Source organism: Macrosteles quadrilineatus, unplaced genomic scaffold (genome assembly GCF_028750875.1).
Source record: "Macrosteles quadrilineatus isolate MER2022 unplaced genomic scaffold, UCM_ALF_1.0 Scaffold_8__2_contigs__length_117827958, whole genome shotgun sequence".
Classification (NCBI taxonomy): Eukaryota; Metazoa; Arthropoda; class Insecta; order Hemiptera; family Cicadellidae; genus Macrosteles; species Macrosteles quadrilineatus.
Window position 1 is genome coordinate 79982405 of NW_026542601.1, and position 20616 is coordinate 80003020.

The window sequence follows — 20616 nt, forward strand, 5'->3', positions numbered from 1 at the left end:
ACGAAAAAGTGGCGCCATCGGGACACAGTTTTTTTTTTTCAAAAGACAAAATGGGAAACATCTTTACTGACAAGTGAACAACTTAATTTTGGTTTTTTTCACTCAGAGTTCAAAAGGGAGTATGGTTTATGGTTCAAGAATCCAAAGCACCACACCAAAGGCATTTATTCTGTTTGTACCAACAGCACTTGAAAACGTGTATACTTGCATATTTGCAGTTTCAATTTGTAGTGAGCTGACGCTCGGCATCGTACAGCTCGGGGCCTGAGTTTATAGTTCTATGGTTTCATTTCATGACTCATGCTCGAGATAAGCGCGTAGCGCCACCGCCACTTGTCACAACAAGAAACATCCCCCGCCCTTCTCCCCCTGAAAACTCTCCCCTCCTAGAGCATAGCAGTACGTTAAGTTGTATTGTACTCTTAGTTGTATACCGTATCGTATTGGTATTATTTTGACGATTGTTATGATAAGTTAATGATTAGGAGTGTTTTAAGCTGATACCGACTAAGCAGTTAAAGAATTAGCCAAGATCAAAGCTGAGTTAGTTTTTAACTGGTAGGAACTTTTGAACTGTTCATCAAATTGAACATTCTGTATTATTTTTGTCAAGGTAATACTTCAATTTGGTTTTTCATGTTTTCTACATGTATTCAATTAAAAATTTCCTCTCTTGTCTCAGTTCCTACTGCTAAAAATTCCTAAAAATTCCTCTGCCTACACCTGTTTTGTCATTGTAATAGACTTTATAAAAACTTATATCGTATCAAAGTTATCCTGTAAAAATTGATTTCACATTTTAGAAATAAATTGCTAATTTTGTGTTTTGCTAAAGTGTATATGATGAGTAAAAGTGTAAAAATGTTAAATTTCTGTGAATAATAAACAGTAGTTGAAAAAAGTCTTTTATTGCAAGTATTCTTCTAACCTAAACTTATAAAAAAGTTCTTCCCAAAATTTTTGGGAAAAGAATTTTACAAATAGGGTTAAGTTATGTTCATGGTGGTGGAGTGGGGGGGGGGGGGTCCTAGGTGGCGCTGATTCGGGTGTTCGCTTAACTCTGAAAAATTCCTAGAACCGGCCCTGCCCTGTGGCAACTCTGGGGGCTCATAGTCCAGTTCAGACCTACTGTAGACATATATAGAATTATACATTTGTACATCTGACAGTTGATAACGCACAAACAATCCACAAAACAAATAGCCTGATGTTTTGCTTCTACAAGGGGGAAGTAAGTTGTGTTGTTTATTGTTCTGTTTTTGATAGTAACTCCATGGAACTCTTTTTCCGGGTAAGTTAAAGTTGTGTATAAAAATTATTCTTTTTTAATTTTCAATAGTCATTGTAATGTCTTTGGAAATAAATTGTATATATTCTGTTTACCTGCCATTGGCTATTGGTTCATTTGTCTTAAATATCTTTTAACAAATCCCTGTAACACAACTACTTCAAATGACCATTTGAAAATTGGTTAGAGTACAGCTAGCTTACTTGCAAAGTTAGAGTCCATGGACTAAAGTCTTATCCTTTGATGTACAAATTTTATTGTGTATTATCTACTAGCTCATAGACCCTGGTATTCTTGGGTAAGCTAGCTAAACTTCTCAAGCTCACTGCTTTAAATAGTAACTAACACCGAAAGAAAACCTACACGAAATTGACATTACAGTAACTATATTTTTAAGAGGTTGCAGTAATTTTGTAACATTCCGTTGTCCAAGAGACATAGTGTCATAACAGCAAAATGGCAACTTTTCAGGAGAGCAAGTAAAAGAAATTAACTTAAATTGCTCAGTAATTTCTTATATTACTTAGAAATGCAAACATTACTTAGAAACCACTCCTGACTCAAAATCACCAAATTGGGCAGTTACGACACTACGGTTCTTGAACAACGATTTATATAGCTACTCCAAAACAGGTACTGAAAATATTATGCAAAATCTATTCTTTAAAATAATCATTCTATATGCCTACCTCTAGGTGACAACTCAAGATTATCGATGATGTCGAGAGAGGACTCACACCTAGACGCCACAAGAGGTAGGACCTGTGCTAGTCTGTGATGGCGATGACCCGGAGACTTTCGAAGTGTGAACATCAACGGCTCAGAGTTGTCAAGGCGGACCAATAGTCTCTTCACCTGTTTGTAATACAATAAACTGTCAAGAAATAAAAAAAAAATTAAAACACATTAATTTTAAACAAATTTGCTATGCAGAAAATAGGTGGATAAATGACTGGAATAACAAAAACTATTTGCAATGGAACTGTAATTAGTCTCTTCACCTGTTTGTAATACAATAAACTGTCAAGAAATAACAAATAAAAATAAAAATAAAAAACATTAATTTTAAACAAATTTGCAATGCAGATAATAGGTGGATAAATGACTGGAATAACAAAAACTATTTGCAATGGAACTGTAATTATTAAATAACAGGTAATCAAACTGTTGAATGAATTTAAACTAAACTTGATGAAGGTTAATTTTTTAATCAAGACATTGATAATACTTTCTCATTAGCTTATCAAACTTTACTTCCAAGAACATCTTAACCACGTATGCCTATCCAGATTCCAAGCTCATCAAATAAAATGCCTTTCATTTTACTCAGTAATTTAATATATGACGACAAATTTTCTCGGCTATGAGAGCAATAAAACCATAGGCAGAACATTTTCACTTACACCGCAGTAGGACGTATCAGCCGAATGGTTGTAGTTCCACACCAGGATGGCGCAGATGTGGAGAGGCGAAGGGAGAGAGAGCCGTAGCGAGGGGGGAGGGGTGGAGGGGCAAGACCACATGTGGGACGAGTCTGTCGTGTCGTTAACTCCGTCTAGCAGCCTGCGGAGAGATAAGAGTAAAGTAACGCAGTGGAACATTGTTTAGTAACGTCTGCTGGTTAGAGGAATCAAAGTCAAAATCCCATCAACTAAAAAAAATTTCTCCGCCTCAGCAAACCTGCAGACTTAGCAAATTTCATTTGTCTGATTGGATTTGTAATATATAAAAATCTCCAGATTTGTTTGTTTGAATAACATTTGGTTTAATTAGTACTTAGATTTGCTGCTATAAAAAAGGTAATAATGTTTTTTTTTTTCATTAAAATTTTAGTACTGTAGCCTAATGTGAGATAAATAAATGTGCCAAATTTAATCAAAATATTAAACAAGCAAACCACAACATTTTATTATTTATTCTCCATAGGAAAACATGTGAATCATAAATGTATATTTTTTTCATTCTCTCTGTAACTATCAAGTGAACACATCACTTTAGCATACTAAATTAATTTATTTTATGATCTACAAAGTGGTAAAAAAAATAAATACGAAATTTGATGATTTATTAATCAAAAAGGGAGAAACGCCATGAAATCCTGTTCCCATAATCTGATGCTAATTCACAAACTCATTTGAATAAACGTAGGTTTACACGTAACAATTTCATCAGACTCGGTTAAATTTTATCTCCAGTTATTATACATTAGTTGGACACTCATACAAACATATACATTTGAAAAAATTGTGTTTTTAGTCTCTAGGGATATCAAAACTAAATCGGTCCCTGATCTAGAGTCTACCTTATCACCTGTGGCAATAGCTTCTTCTCTGTAGGAGAAATTCACTAAAATTATGGTTCATTTTGAAACCCACTATGTATTATACTGAGCTCATTAGGATCATTATTTGCCTAGTAATTAAGCTACACAGATCACCTCACTCCATATTCATATTCGTTCTACAATTTTTACTTATATTTATGTTTTTAAAACTCACCTGTGTATATGTGCGTTGGCAGGGCTGTGAGAACATGTTATTTTGGCAACACTCACTGGTTCTCCAGTCTCTCCTAGGACCTGAAATTATAAAAACTGTTGTAGCAGAGCTGACTGTTAAACAATGTGCACACAGGTAAAATAATCCTAATACTGTAATAGAATCCTTCCTTTGTTCGTAATGTATGTGGACATCATACATCTTTAGATGGATTTCAAACCATCGGATCATGGTATTGCCACAAAACCATTGACAATTACCGTAGCTGTCTCAACATAAGTTGAGGCAGACTAACTGACCAGAGGGTAGAGCAGGACAATGGCTAGACCAACCCTTCGATGGACCCTCCCGACCCTTGGGGCATATCCCATTAACCACGCATCACTGTATACTCCACTTAAAAGAGTAAACATATAATAAATTTGTTATGTCAGAAAATAATGTATTCTAGGTTATCACAAAACAAAATTGTTCACGTTCGTTCCATGTAAATTAAGTTTGGCTTGTTGTCCATTGTTGTATTTAGTGCTAAGAAGTTATTTTTGTACACTTATTTGTAAATAAAAGCACTTTTTCATTCATTCATTCATTCATTCCATGTAAATCAGCCGACTTGGTCGGGAGGGTAAGATCTAAAATTAGGTTTCAAATTCATATTCACTGACTGGTACACACCAGTGTTGTTAATTTTTGCTGTCCCAGACTGCATTAAATTCCAGATACAGTAGTTTATACGTCTAGTACCTAATTTTAGTATGGAGAATATCCACAAACAATATGTATACAATATTAACTCAGAATCACCACATATGGTCTTCTTACAAACTATTTCAAGTAATTTTTATATATTTTCTCTTTGTCGAAAATCATACTTATAGTGATTTTAAAGCAAATATCAACAGGCAATACCACTTATCCATCTTGAATATAAACAACAGTTAAAACTACAGTAATTGTTTATGTAATCCATCATGCAGATGTCAATAAAATCACCTCTTAATAATGAGTATGTAGGACAAGTTCAAATTATAAAACTCTTCAGGAACAAACCTTCCACTGTTGATTTAAAAAATTAAAATTGAATATATAATGTGTGATTACCTGTACACCAGTCAGGCCCACAAGGCCGTTGTAACCCCAGTTTTCTACCAATGAGAGTGTGAGCGACCTCCGACACATCACTGATCCCGTAGTCAGCGTACTTCCGGCCGGAGCACAGGTGAGGGGCCGTACATCCTGCGGAAAATATCATAAAAGTACAGTACATGCTATTAGAGACAAACTTTCCACTGTACTAGATATTCCATTTTTAGTTTAATTCAGCCTCCAACAGAGTAGGATCTACAGTTGTCAATTAGACCTACTGCTTTGTCGTACACACCTACTTTTTAACCAAACTAAACTAAAGGACAACTCACTATGAACTACAGCATCTTTCATTTCAACTACCACAATGTCGAAAAAATTAGAGAAAAAAATTATGTTGACGGAAGCTTGTTCTATGAGTGGGTCATTGATCTATTTTCACTTTGAATAAAAAAAACTAGCTCACAGTTATACCACTGTGCATTAGTGAAGTAAATCAAATATTACACAGTTTAAACCAGCAAACCAATTGTGTATTTAGCTGGTCCAAATAAACAAGATGCCTACCATGATAATTAATAACATCTACTGAATGTTTTTAAATACTTACACCCAGACTGGCTGTAAGAGGCCGTTCTGGCATCTTTGAAAACATCGGCTCGTGACTCGTGTCATTCAAGATGCTCTCAAACGCATCATCATGCTGAGACACCCGCTCCAAGATGTCTTCATCCGTTGTGAACAAGATCGTCTACAAGTGAAGGGAAATTGATTAAATATTAAGTCCGAAAGACCAAACCAAGATCAAATCACTGGACTGAAGGCTTGGCATTGAAGGCCTTAATGGCACTAAAAATGTTTAAAAATCAAATAAGTTTAAAACTGACAGAAATCCTGTTGATAAGAGGTGTGGCATACATAACACCTTTAGCAGGTTAGCCATTAGAAAAATCAATTTGTAATATGAGGTATCCATTGAAGAAGAAGCTAGAATAAACTTCTTAGGCTTGCATGAAAAATGTCAATGAGTAACTATAAAATCAAAGGAAAAAAGCAATTTTAATCAATGTTTTTATCCAAGGGACTACTTAAGTTTTAAAATCATTCCCCAAGTAAGGGCAGAAAAGCCAGGGAAATTAATTTTGTTTAAACTCTACTCTATCTAACTAGTTGATTTGCATGTATATACTACAGAAGTATGATTTCAGCCAAACTTACATCTCCAAATGCATCAGTGCTCCCAAGGATTCCGCCGCATGCCCGAGCAACTTCTCCTTGAAATATAAGCTGACCGTCTAGTACGACTGTCATGTCCTTGGCACCACGATAAGAGTGGATGCGCGATTTGTTGTAGTTCTATGGGCACATTGTTATACATGAGCCATACTACACAATGACTTCAACATTGTTATATTCAGTCTAGTAAAAATGGGAGTGTTGCACGACGTCCAAGTGCCACGACGTCCAAAGATATTATTCAGTGCCACGACGTCCAAAACATAATTTTTGAGTTGTTGCACGACGTCCAATATAAATTATTTGACTGTTGCACGACGTCCAAGTGCCACGACGTCCAAAAGTACAGTAACTGCCAAAAATATAGTCTTTCTAAAAGCTTTGGACGTCGTGGCACTTGGACGTCGTGAAACAGCGCACTATTGAATTGTAAACAAGTATCATTTGCACCACGTCCAAAGCCGCTGCCAGTTGCACGACGTCCAAGTGCCACGACGTCCAATAAATATTTGCTTGTTGCACGACGTCCAATATGCTGCAGTTGCACGACGTCCAAGTGCCACGACGTCCAATAAATATTTGACTGTTGCACGACGTCCAAGTGCCACGACGTCCAAAGTGCCTGCACACTGTGAACACCGTTTGCCGACCTCAGTGCATACAGTTTGCATTGCAACGATAGAAGGCAACTGGGCCTAATCTAAGAACTGTTTCATGTTGTCAATAGCTTCATCTTCGATTAATGTTTAAATTATTTAATATTCAATGGTTCTGATTGAACTAATTATTGTGTTAGCTTAAATTTTGTTATATGTAAATGACTACACTATTTCACAATACAATAAATAAATCACTAGCCCAAAAGTGTGAGTTGTAGTAGAATTCTAAGTACTGCAGTAGAATAGAGAATAATTGTCGTACAATATCAATTGGTAGCAAATTTACTCGTAAGATAAATTTATGCACAGTTTTATTACAGCTTTAAGATTTCACATTTAAGTACCGATATCATTGAAATTGTATAACTTCCATTGAACAGAAATGAGATGAGTAGATATTAATACACAGATATATGAATTTTCATACACTTATAATACAGTATGACGAATTCAGAAAAGGTTTATCCGTCAAATGTGCTAAGTATTATGTGAACTATCACTTATCAACTTTTTAAGCCATAATGGTGTTACTAAAATGGTTAAACATTTTTTAACTGTGAAACATGTATTTTTGTAAACTTTTGACTTTTGTTTTGACTTAAAACTTTTTAAATTTTGAGAAGGAGAAAACCGGCTGGAATGCTTTAGGTTTATCAATAACGAAGATAAACATGGTCTGAGTTACACACCGGTAATCTTTGAATTGACTCTTTTAAACTCATTGTAAATATGACTGTTATTCGTTTTGAAATTTTTTATGTAATACTTTGCAATTGCTCGAATTCGAACAACATGTACACTAGTAAGAACAATGAATTGACATAGTACTGTTTTTCTTGAAAAGTCATTGAAAGAACCGATTTGTTAACCATGGAAACATAGCAAAGTCATAGAACACCACCAAGTAGAAGAAATAGAGATTTAAAAACAATTTACTATTATTATCAACCTATATAATGAAGAACACCTACAGCTACAATATGAAGATTCCCACAAACAATGAACAAGGATGTTAGACGAAGTGCTACTATTTTGTAGGAAACATGGACTTAACTTTATGATGATTGGCAAAGGAACCCCCTAAGTCTGAATTAAACTGGTACGGCAAGGACATTAATCATTAAATATATGTTTTTATAAAAGTCAAGTGATTTTAAAAGAATGTGACTACGTCCAAGAAACCTTAATAAAACTTTCATTGAAGAATTCGCATTATTGACATTTAAGAGAACAAAAAACCATCTGATCGACATGAGGCCTAACAATTCTGCATTTTTCAGGTAAATGTAATCTACGATATAACATTAACTAGCCAAATGAATGTCAATTGATGCAAACAAAATTTAGACAGAGAGGTTATGCAGAAAATCAGGTAGTTCTTAGTCATATAAACAAAATGTTATCGCTATAAAAAATTGGCTGAAATTTGTAAACGTACTGGCGACAATGGGTACTTATGTCAATGGGTAACCATGAAGACTACATTATCATTGACGAAGATCAACACGGACAACCTAATATGGCCATAAGTGGGAAACATTTAAAAAACCAGATCAGCTTTTGAAAAATGATAAACTATTTATAAGAAATGTTGATTATATGGAACTGTTAGGTACGTATCTATGAGTTGAGTCTATTAAACTCATCAGAAATAATGATGACTTTTATTTGTTTTTAAATAACTAATTTACTTCTTTCCAATTGCTCGATTTCGAGCAACGTGTACACTATTTAGTAATAATTAATACGCTACATGAAACTTTATGGGTTGAACTCCTCCGCCATTGCTTAACTGATTTTATCCATAGACGTCTCATTGGAAAGAGCTTGACGAGTAGATTTGCAAACTGACCTTACATTTTTTTTTGGTCCCTTGGGCTCGGCCCCAGTGGCTGTTAAAGTTCCAATGCTACCCTTATGAAAAACATAATTGTTTACATTTTGATCAGCTGTATAATTTAATTGCTGTTATTTATTTTCCAATTCAAAGTCTTTTAAACTCATTGGAAATTATGATGACTATTATTTCTTTTTAAATAACTACTTTACTTCTTTGCAATAGCTCGATTTTGAGCAACGTGTTTACTAGTTAAGAATTAAAATACAACACAAAAGTACGACAATGTCAACCAAAAACACACTGGGAGTAAAGTGATTTACATTGTTTTGGATAGGCGATAAGGCCCCGGCCACACGAGGCGGTTTAACCGCGCGAAGTTAAGGGGATCGACAACACATTGAATCAAATGAGAGTGGCCACACGAGGCGAAGTTTAGCCGCATGTACGGTTGAGCCGCGCCATGTCGTCCCTCGACCGCGCGAAGTTAAGCCGCGTTGGAGGGGATGACACACGTAGTCTTATGAGAGTGGCCACACGATACGGTTCGACCGCGCGGTAGCCGCGCTTATTGGAGATATTCTTCGGACATTTCCAGTGGTTTTTTAGTTTGTTTTGTGTGTTTGTTACCGGTTGTGTGGTACTAATTAAGCACTAATTGAACTTCTAATGAGTGTATCTTCATTACAGTAGTTATATGTGGTCTGAGCAATTCAAGTAACTCGTCAAACGATGCTACAGACATTCGGTAATAATAAAAAAAACTCTGAACTATGGTTTCATACGTGCTCGTAAAAGGTTTGGAATCACAAATGGTTTTTCCGTTATGAAGGGATGGACCCAATGATTTCTGTTAACATTTGGTTTCAGATCACCACACGGTTCTAATGCACTTCTAATGCACAAACTAACATAAGTGTTTCGTCTGTGACTAAAAAGAGGGAACTGAACTATGTTTTAATAGAGTACTTATACTGGGAAACTCAACAGGAAGCGGTTCATCCGCCCCGTGTGGCCAGGTACTTCGCGCGGCTTAACTTCGCGCGAAGATAAGCCGCGCGGCTTAAATTCGCCTGTGGCCGGGGCCTAAGGCATTGTATGCGTGTATATGGGCGTGCGTGAGACAGACAGGACTAGGCAGGATCCCTTATCAGCTCATTATCATTTATTGTTGCAGCTGCTTCTGCTTATTGTTTGTTTACGATTTCGGTCGACAACGTGCGCCCGCTCCCAATTAATGTAATTTTTGTTAATCCGACGACCCTAGTTGTTATAAAATGTCTATATAGATTATTTTTTTAATCGTTATGGTGCTTTATGATTTTGACTCTAACGACTAAATTGGAGATTCAAATTTCGACGTATAACTTAATTACATTTTACAAAACCTTTTAATTAAATGGTTAATATAATACTTCTGCCCCTTAAAATCATGATTGGTATATACTTTGAGGTAAAAGAATAGCATTAAATAAAACATAAACAGAAAAACAGAACAATATTTTTATTTTTCTAAAGTATTTAGAACTCCATTGAATCTCCATTTAACCCTAGACAATTGTACAAGGTACGTTCTACGTTAGAACAAGAGTTTTTATATTATTTATTGTATTTTTTGCCCCAAGCGAAGGGGCCCCCTTCAACTCGATCTCCGCGGCCGTACGTTCGTGTAAACGGCTTCATTGAAGTAGAAACTGAAACTGGTCCGTCACTCAGCCTGGAGTCCGGAAAGATGGGGACAAGGAAACTTAGGGATACGGTAACTTGGGGACAAATAGGGTCGTGAGCCGAGGGGGAGGCAAACGAAGGCTGACTAAGCTCTGAGAACGACTCTTTAAATCTACTCGTTATCTATTGTTATTGTACCTAGTTCTAGTTGTAACTACGACTTGTTGTATTTACATCTAGTTGTATCTCCCCTTAAATGTTTCACCTTGTTTAAATGGTTACTTTTGTAGAGCTTAGGGACAACAGATGTGTAGTACATTGAAGTGTTTTTATAGGGATATTATATTAAGAACTGGTTCAGATGTCGATACAAAAATTTTTTCTGAATTCTTAAAAGTGGTGGTTATTTAGGCCTAATTTCTTTCGTCGTCAGTTTATACTTATTGAAATATTGATATACAAAAATTATCCAAAACACTAATGTGTATGATATTGGACACGTTTTCTTCAATTCTTTACTGAAAACGTCACTTACCAAATACCAATAATATGACGAGATAATATTTCGTCTGAAAACAAATGCCGATCCGTTTAGAAATGTGTTCTTCCTACAAATTTTCACTTGTATCTTTAAGTTATAAGTTTACAATCAGTGACGTGTTTTGGAATCACTTCCAGGACAATTAATTTAGGGACAAATTTTACACATTCGTTATCGGTACAAGTTTTTGAAAAAATGTATTCTCGGTTCAATGTACCAGTACAATTGGTGCATAACCAACTCATGTCACAGACTCGCGGGCAAGAATATATCACATTTATAAATATACATTGAGCCATTTTCACCAATTTTGTGATTATAGTCTTCTTAAGCGTTTCCGACAAAAATGACAGCGAATCAGAAATTCAGATATAAAATTAGAGTCCATCAGACGTACAAAGTAACCAAATACACCATAATCCGACGCAATGTGCAAACAAATATACAATTTATTTCATGAAGTTTATCGTAGGCCTACATAATCAAAAAAATATTTGAATTTTAAACTTGTAACGCTTAATTATGTCAGCATTTCTTAACAATGTGTCATTAAATTATATTCAGTAATATTATTGCTTAGAATGTGTTTATATTTTCTGTAAATATATTTAACTTATCCAAAATGGGTAAAAAGGAAGCTAGTAAAACTTGGCGATTAGGCCTGGATCAATCAGTACTTGACTGACTTATAACATTTTTAGGTTTACTGTTTGGAAATGTTCAAATTATGATTTTGAAGTCAATCCCGTTAATGTAGCTCTCTGTGAACTGAAACAAGAGAACGATTCGTTTTAAAAGAATCGTTTCAGAGCCTAGTTCAGATAATCTGCCCCTCCCCCCCGGTCGAACCCCTAACTTTCCGTGGGGCGCAGGCCGAAAGCCACGAATGTTTATCTCTATAAGCTGGGGGGACGTAAGCCACGACAATTAGCGAGGGTTTGAGTAGTTATAATCCTGGGGACGAAAGCCACGACGGCGGGTCAGGTAGTTGGGAGAGGCCAGGGAGAAACGGGAATCTCTCATATGAAGATGGCAATTATAATATGCAGAGACGGACGCAAATATTTTGCTAAAGCTGTTTCATGATGTTTCAATGCATTTTTAAATACAGTTGTAAGAGCTAAAAATAATGAAGGAGCAGACAAATAAAACCCTAAAAACAGATGCCATGTATATTATGACTGTTAATAACTTAGTTAATTCTTTTGCTGTTTTAGTTTCTTTTCCTGTTGAATTAATATCAAACGAGGTGTTAGCCCGTCCTACGTACGGGAATTCAGTAGTCAGTTAAAACCGTGTACAATTCAGTTCAGCCAATTTACACATATAAAGACAAAGTTTCTTGCAGTTTTAATGTGAAAAATCATCTTGTAAACAAATGTTGTGTGACCAAATATGTTTTTATTCCATCATAGGCCTATACGATATGCATTTTAAATCCGATAATTTTACAATAAAACAGCAATTCTGCAATTTTTACGATGTGAAAAGCGTTGAAGTGAGATTTGCAGCCGATTCGCACAGACGCACACTGATTATAAGTAGCCTACAGTAGAGAGAGTAATACGTAGTCAACGATACCACCTTCCATAGCATACCTGCCTCTTCCATAATTATTATCCTAGGTCAATGTTGACGTTGTGTTCAATCTATGTCATCCATCTATTTATCTTTGTATAAAACCCGGCTGAGGTTGTGGTGGTAATTTAAAATCGTGATTCCTCATTATTCTTGATCTTCTTTTTATGACATCAATATTTCCGGGCCTAATCCAAACGAAGTTAAAGCAGACAAACATTAATTGTAAAGAAAAAACTACCATGAAGAATTAAAACATGTAAAAATTGTTATTTTTCTAATCTTTCCTTGAAAAGTGGAGCATTAAAATAATTTGCATTTATCCTTTTTTATTAAGACTCGTGTACAGAGCCTTGATTTGTACTGTGGTTTAATTAATTTTGGTCTAAACTATTTTAAACTGTGGTCTAATTATCTCTACTAATCTTACTTATTTCCTATAATCAATGACAAAATAAGAGTAAATAAAATAACCTCATAGTTCCATAGTTTATATTATTTAACCAGCTGTTAGTTAAAACAAATTATATTGCTCTAAAACAAATCGAAGATTACAAAGATTGCTTTAAAAAATAATTTGAACATCCTAGTATTTTACTACGTATATTTAATTAATCTGTCATCATCTTACAGAAGAATTGAACGTATCAATGATTAGCATTACACATAGTATAAATAAGTCAACCCTAAGTATGTCTTTACATTTTTATCCAAATGCTGAATTTGTGACACAAAAGCTGAATGTTTACAGCTGTTACGTTAAGCAAATTATTTTATGCCAAAAGCTAGTTTAGAATCTTAGCGTCGGCTGCTAGACTTTTTAAAAATTAAAACTTAATTTCTAATAAACTGGGACCCTAAACTAAAATTATGGCTTCGACATTCCCTAGTTCTTAAAATTATCTTTCTTTCAACACAAAGATCATGAAAATCCGTCGAGTGGTTGATTCAGAATCGTGAAATAAAAAAACACGTAACAGCTGTAAACATTCAGCTTTTGTGTCACAAATTCAGCATTTGGATAAAAATGTAAAGACATACTTAGGGTTGACTTATTTATACTATGTGTAATGCTAATCATTGATACGTTCAATTCTTCTGTAAGATGATGACAGATTAATTAAATATACGTAGTAAAATACTAGGATGTTCAAATTATTTTTTAAAGCAATCTTTGTAATCTTCGATTTGTTTTAGAGCAATATAATTTGTTTTAACTAACAGCTGGTTAAATAATATAAACTATGGAACTATGAGGTTATTTTATTTACTCTTATTTTGTCATTGATTATAGGAAATAAGTAAGATTAGTAGAGATAATTAGACCACAGTTTAAAATAGTTTAGACCAAAATTAATTAAACCACAGTACAAATCAAGGCTCTGTACACGAGTCTTAATAAAAAAGGATAAATGCAAATTATTTTAATGCTCCACTTTTCAAGGAAAGATTAGAAAAATAACAATTTTTACATGTTTTAATTCTTCATGGTAGTTTTTTCTTTACAATTAATGTTTGTCTGCTTTAACTTCGTTTGGATTAGGCCCGGAAATATTGATGTCATAAAAAGAAGATCAAGAATAATGAGGAATCACGATTTTAAATTACCACCACAACCTCAGCCGGGTTTTATACAAAGATAAATAGATGGATGACATAGATTGAACACAACGTCAACATTGACCTAGGATAATAATTATGGAAGAGGCAGGTATGCTATGGAAGGTGGTATCGTTGACTACGTATTACTCTCTCTACTGTAGGCTACTTATAATCAGTGTGCGTCTGTGCGAATCGGCTGCAAATCTCACTTCAACGCTTTTCACATCGTAAAAATTGCAGAATTGCTGTTTTATTGTAAAATTATCGGATTTAAAATGCATATCGTATAGGCCTATGATGGAATAAAAACATATTTGGTCACACAACATTTGTTTACAAGATGATTTTTCACATTAAAACTGCAAGAAACTTTGTCTTTATATGTGTAAATTGGCTGAACTGAATTGTACACGGTTTTAACTGACTACTGAATTCCCGTACGTAGGACGGGCTAACACCTCGTTTCTTCTATTAAGATTGTGTTTACATTACATTATACCATCGATATGTCCAGCTATTGTCAACAATGCAACATTATGCTAAACCTTTACCTAATTAATCAATCGATAAATAGTTTTGATTGATACGTTGTCACAATCCAACAACAACTGTTTACAACTGTTTGTTTTATTTTTACTCCCTATGGAATAAAAATGTTACTTTAGACCCGCAACGCATGAGGTATAAATATGGTTGTTTTGCTCAGGGCCGGATCTAGACAATGTTTGAGTGGGGGCAAACTAAAATTTGCCGCCCCTCCCCCCCCCTTCACCCACAACAAAAATCCCTCACAAATTAAACAAAAATGGAATAGGTAAAGTGGAATAGGTAGATATAACGAATTCCTTGATATAACGATTTTTTTTAAATCCCCTAGAACTCTCCATAAGACACGTATATTTTACCTCCACATAACGAACAAACCATAACAACGACCTTGATTTAACGAATTTTTCGTGATTTCGGCTAAAATAAGACACCTCAATATAACGAATTTATCATTGTCAGAACCTCTACATTGCGAATTTAACCTCTGCATAACGAATTGTCTACGTCTTTCCCTCGATATAACAAATCCCCCACCCAATTATTGTTTTGGGAAAATCTGTTTCTTTATAAAATGAAATGGAAAGGTCACGTCATCGCTTGCGCTAACATTCGTCTGCTCCGTTTTACATCTTTGTCTGCTGTCTCTGCGCGCGCTATGTTGCAGCTGAGAACTGATTTCATTCACTGAGGACTGATGACGACGTAATGTTTAGTAAGCTGTGATTGGGCGATATGGGATAACTATGGTGAATTGTACAATTTTTTGATAAAGAAAAACCTAAGAAAGAATATAAAAACAAAACCAAAGAGAAAGAATAACAACATCGCTATTTTAACATTCCTTTTACGAGTATTTTTACCATCCTTAAGTTGGCTATGATTATACACTTTTATAATGACTTATCTAATAATTTATTCTTTTCAATACGATTTGTTTCAACTAGCATTAGCAACACCAATGCTATAGTTAATGATTATTATTGACATTCCTCTGTTGTGATAAATCAGTACTGTACTGTAAGTAGCCTACACCGGCCTATCACGAGCAGTAGCTTACAAAACTTTCTACTGTTTTGTTTTGTTCTTTACATAATTTATGACTACGCAATACAGTGTTTGGCTAGGTTTTAGGAGGGTTAGAACAAGCTGTGATTTTAAACTTACAGTTTTTAACCTGTACCAAGGTCAATGCCATTGTCATGATTGCGCAATATTCAAGATCCCTCCCCCGGATAATTTAGGTTCTACTGTACAATGTAAACACTGTACTGTAAAGTATTGTAGCCCATGCTACTTTAATTGTACTGTATTTTAATGAGGTCAAGTCCCGACCTTTTGATCGACGCTGGTTCTGAACCTCGACTTAGCGAAATTCCTGCAAACCTAACCTCTATATAACGAACCTCGTTTTAACGAAATCCTTGATATAACGAATATTCATATTCAGTTCGGTCCCTTCAGATTCGTTATGCTGAGGTTGGACTGTAGTTGCACTACGCAACGCAACAAAAGACGCAGTAGTTTTGATATAAACAGTACAAGTCACAACGTGAACTTTTCAAGCGTGAACCTGTGCGCTGATAGCGAGTGGTGTGGAAGGGGAGCGGTGCGTTCCTATGTAGAGTGTGATGCGGGCGGCGGCACGGCAGTGAGGCAGGGCGGCATGGCGCCTTGACTAGGATGGCGATCAGCTGAAATTGTAAAATTTATATTGATTTCTATTGTAAAATTATTGTTTGTTTATTACGTTATGCAGTTTTGAAATTACTTAATTGACGTTCCTTATGACGTTCGGCTCATTAAAACTTTTACAAACTGTATTAAACAAATTTTCTGCAACCAGAAATTTGCCGCCCCTCAACCCTGCCGCCCGGGGCAACCGCCCCCTCTGCCCCCCCCTTGTTCCGGCCCTGGTTTTGCTTTATTATGACAAAAAACGCCTTATTGTATTGAGTATTATGGAAGACTAGCTGAGTACCCGTCCTTCGTACGGGGTTGGTATACAATGCTTATTGTAGTTAAATACTCGTGCTCTGCATTTGCAATGAGAGAGGACACGTTTTGAGAAAATTTGGTTTACTATAATCTACGGTATACTATAGTATATAGAACATCTACCATAGCCATAATGTTCTACCACTTCACCTAAACAATAGATAGACGTAAAGTTCTCGAACTCAGGTTTTTGTTGCTGCTTGGTTCAAATTAGCTGTTGTCATAAATGTATAAAGAACTAATGGTGCTGCACCCTGTTGGCAAACCGTATAACCTTTTAATGCTATTGAATATCATAGAAACAAATAATTGTGTAGTTGAAACAGCTGGCAAAATTATTTTTGAGGTAAGAATCTTACTAATATTATAAATGTGAAAGTTTGTGTGTTTGTTTGTTTGTTTGTTTGTTTGTTTGTTTGAAGGTCAATCACGCTTTAACTACTGGACGGATTGGGCTGAAATTTGGCATGATGATAGCTCATATTCCCGATTAACATATAGGCATATTCTTATCTCAAAAATCCTTTCGGGCTCCGCCCCAGTGGCTCTGTAGTTTCCCATGTTAACCTTATGAGTATTCACATTTAAAGGGAATTAAAGAATTTAGTCAGCTGTTTCAACTAAAAAAAGTTGGTTCTATGATATGCAAAAGTATTAAAAAGTTATAAGATTTACCAACAGGGTGCAGCACTATTATTTTTTTGTATTTATGAAATCACCTAATTTGAACTAAGCAGCAACAAAAAACTGTGATAGGCAATGAGAGGATTGTTTACAGTTATGTTTATGTTTTTAATTGCATGAAAAATTTGTGATATTTTGCAAATTATTAATAGTTTTTTTTTCTATATTTTTTAGGTGAAGTGGCAGGACATTATGGCTATATTAGATACCGTAAACTTAAAGAAGCAAATTTTATCAAACTGTGTCCTTCCCCATTGCAAACGCTAAGTTGGAGTATAACTGCAATAAGCATTTTACACTTATATTCCAACCCACTGGGGCGGAGCCCGAAAGGATTTTTGAGATAAGAATATGCCTATATGTTAATTGGGAATATGAGCTATCATCATGCCAAATTTCAGCCCAATCCGTCCAGTAGTTAAAGCGTGATTGTCCTTCAAACAAACAAACAAACAAACAAACAAACAAACACACAAACTTTCACATTTATAATATTAGTAAGGTAACAATAAATGTTAAATTTAAAACTTAAGTTATACAAGGTTTTACGTCGGCACGGAAGTCCAATACATGTTTGGTTTTACATGATTGTTGTAATGTTGAATGCAATAAGTGATATGGAACTCTTGTGGATAAGTGATGTGTAATCTTCTATCACTATTTTTTTGGAAATAAATAACTATGACTAATATTGATATTTAATTTTAAAAATCCAAACAATTAATTCAGTACCAGCCGTTCTTATTCATGTGCATACACGATGTGGCGAATGTGGTTAACATAGTGTAGTTTGAACTATAAATTTATGCATTACTTTTACTTTAAAGAACCAGTACTATACCAGTGCGTCTAATATTTTTACGGGGGTTGGTAGCATCTTAGCGTTGGGTTGTCGACACCCGATTTCCGGCATGAAGGGAAGTATCTTGGAATTAGTCATTAGAATGCTACGCCACCCTTACATTTCGGCATATTTAGGATTTCGCATCAGTTTTGCCTAAACATTTTAAGCCTGAATGCCGTGGAAGATTGTGCAGAGTTAGTTTTTAGTAATAAGGGCTAAGTGTCCTTGATGGTTAATAACTTTAAATTCAATTTGCAATCGGTGTTAGTGTGTGGGAGAAAGAAGTGGTTTTGCTAGAGGCGTTCTTCACCCAGAGTAAGTAAAATCTTATAATTTTTTATCTATTAACCTAATTGATCAAGATAATTTTGAAACGTTAGTTAGCAAATTAGTTTATAGCCGTTGAAGACTTCCTTTAAATTAAAAATTTTGTTTTCAACTTTATCAGTATATTTTAGAAATGAAATTTTTTTGTCATATGAGTAAAAATCCGTAATCCCTAATAAGATACAATATCATCTAAAAAGTAAAATGTTGTTGATTATGTAATAAATAATACATTATTTATCCTAGTAAGATCGTAAAAATCGGCTAGTCAACGGCTCGGACAAAGTCATACTGTTGAAAATAACTATTTCCTCATACTGTCCAGAAAATTGCCATAGGCTACTCTAAATCGTCCGCAAAACCATCGCTTTCCGATAACTTCAAAAATAGGGAACAGAAAAAAGCTATGATAAACTTTCCGGTTTGCTAACCTCAAAATGTGTATGGTGCATAATAAAGTGTATTAGTACATTATGAAAACGCTTCTAATTACACGATATTTTAAGTTTATTAAATTATAAATCCTGAAATAAATAAATTCTGATCCATATTTGATATTATAATAGAAACTTTTAAAACAGTTTTAATGCATTTTTGTTATTTTTACTTTTCACGACAATTATGTAATAAAATCAAACTTTTATAATTATTTGCAAATCTACACGAATTAGGATTTCCAACGACCCATTAATTAACAAAAATCGGTCCAGTAGAAAGTAGTATAGGTTTAGTTGTACTAAGTTTAAAAAATATCTTTCACTAAGTATTTTGTCACCACTATAAATTCGGAGGTTGCTTAAGCTTTTTTTAAAAAATCTTTTAAATGGTGCATAAATCGACCAAAGTGTAAGGTAATATTCTGAAAGAGAACTGTACTTCATGCGTGGTTATGATTTAGTGACCTGATGGTAAACTACTTGTATTTTACATAACTGTTATAATATTTAACATACTGTTATATTATATGATGAGCTACAGATGCCTGACATAATTTCAGTAGGCTAAAGCATATCAATTTTATGTGAAATCAATATAAACTGTTTTTTGCTAGGCATACATCAACTGGCCTAAAATAATGATGATTTTGTTCATTTCAAGTTAATTTTTATGTTTTTACAAAGGGGGTGGTGGGCAAATTATTAGCCTAAGCTACTTTTTTTACATATTTAATACACGTGTAAAACTTTAAACTTGTGTTTAACACACTTTTGGCTTTAGTACTCGGTATGCGTTCTCTTGTTCTTAACAAGCATTTTAAATCTGTTTGCCATACTAGCAAAGGTCTGAGCAGTTATATTGAATTTTTGATTGTGATACAAAACTAGAATTAGAATAAGAATTTCTATAAGCTGCTCTTTTATTGCTACGTTGGTTTTGCGCATTTAGAGTTTCGCAAGGATAGAGTTATTTGTAATCTAGAAAATGCACTTCTTCTTCCTTCATTCTTCCTTAGTTCCCTTCAGTCATCGTCCGTCACACATCAATAACCAATTTTGTTGAATAAATGAGTAGGTTTAATACAAATTTGGCCTCTGAGAACATAAAATTTAAAAAGTAAAACTGTTTAGGGTTTATGTTTTACCTTGCTATCTACGGTAATAGCTTACTTCGAGTTATTATTTGTTTGAAATTAATTATTGCATTTGTATGAGTGAACAACTACAGTACCCTAACGATAACCAGACAGTAGAATAATATAAAAAATAGTATTGTTCAAACTTCTATTTCTAACCTTAGGCCTAATAGCACGGTGGATTCAGATTGGACTGACGAATTTGCTTGCGACGCATAAATGAAAGGAAGCTTAAATTTCCCGTTCTCCCTGAGAGCTGCCACCCTGACAACATTCTACTTGGTTAGCAGTCGTGGCTTACGTCCCCAGGATTAAAACCTTTTCGACCCTTCACTAATTGTCGTGGCTTTCGTTCCCCAGCTTATAGCCATAAACATTCGTGGCTTTCGGGACGCAGCCTTTCCGTGTCCCTAACTTTTCTTGTCCCCATCTTTCCTAAACTCACTCAGCCTAGCCATCAGCAGCCATGCTCGTGTTAACTAGGCCTAAGCGCGGGGCCCAGTGCAACCCTGAGGAAAAGTCCCTAGCGTTAAGGATTTTGTTCCTAGTAATACCTTAAATAAAATTCACCTAACAATAACCCTAAATATAGGATAACGACAATCAAGCTATTAAAAAAGAAGGCCATTCGGTAAGTGTCTGATTAATTTT

General features: G+C 34.8%; 1 protein-coding gene across 1 annotated transcript in view; it reads right to left on the reverse strand.

Annotated features, from left to right (window-relative positions):
* The window catches only part of LOC129000499 (katanin-interacting protein-like), a 38755-nt gene that overhangs the window by 5050 nt on the left and 13089 nt on the right, over positions 1 to 20616 (reverse strand). Inside the window, exons 6-11 of the mRNA XM_054427461.1 lie at positions 6091 to 6228; positions 5483 to 5623; positions 4888 to 5022; positions 3787 to 3866; positions 2692 to 2851; positions 1989 to 2143 (exon numbers count right to left, since the gene is read on the reverse strand). Of these exons, the coding sequence (XP_054283436.1) occupies positions 1989 to 2143; positions 2692 to 2851; positions 3787 to 3866; positions 4888 to 5022; positions 5483 to 5623; positions 6091 to 6228 (809 nt within the window). The remainder of the gene's footprint in view (positions 1 to 1988; positions 2144 to 2691; positions 2852 to 3786; positions 3867 to 4887; positions 5023 to 5482; positions 5624 to 6090; positions 6229 to 20616) is intronic.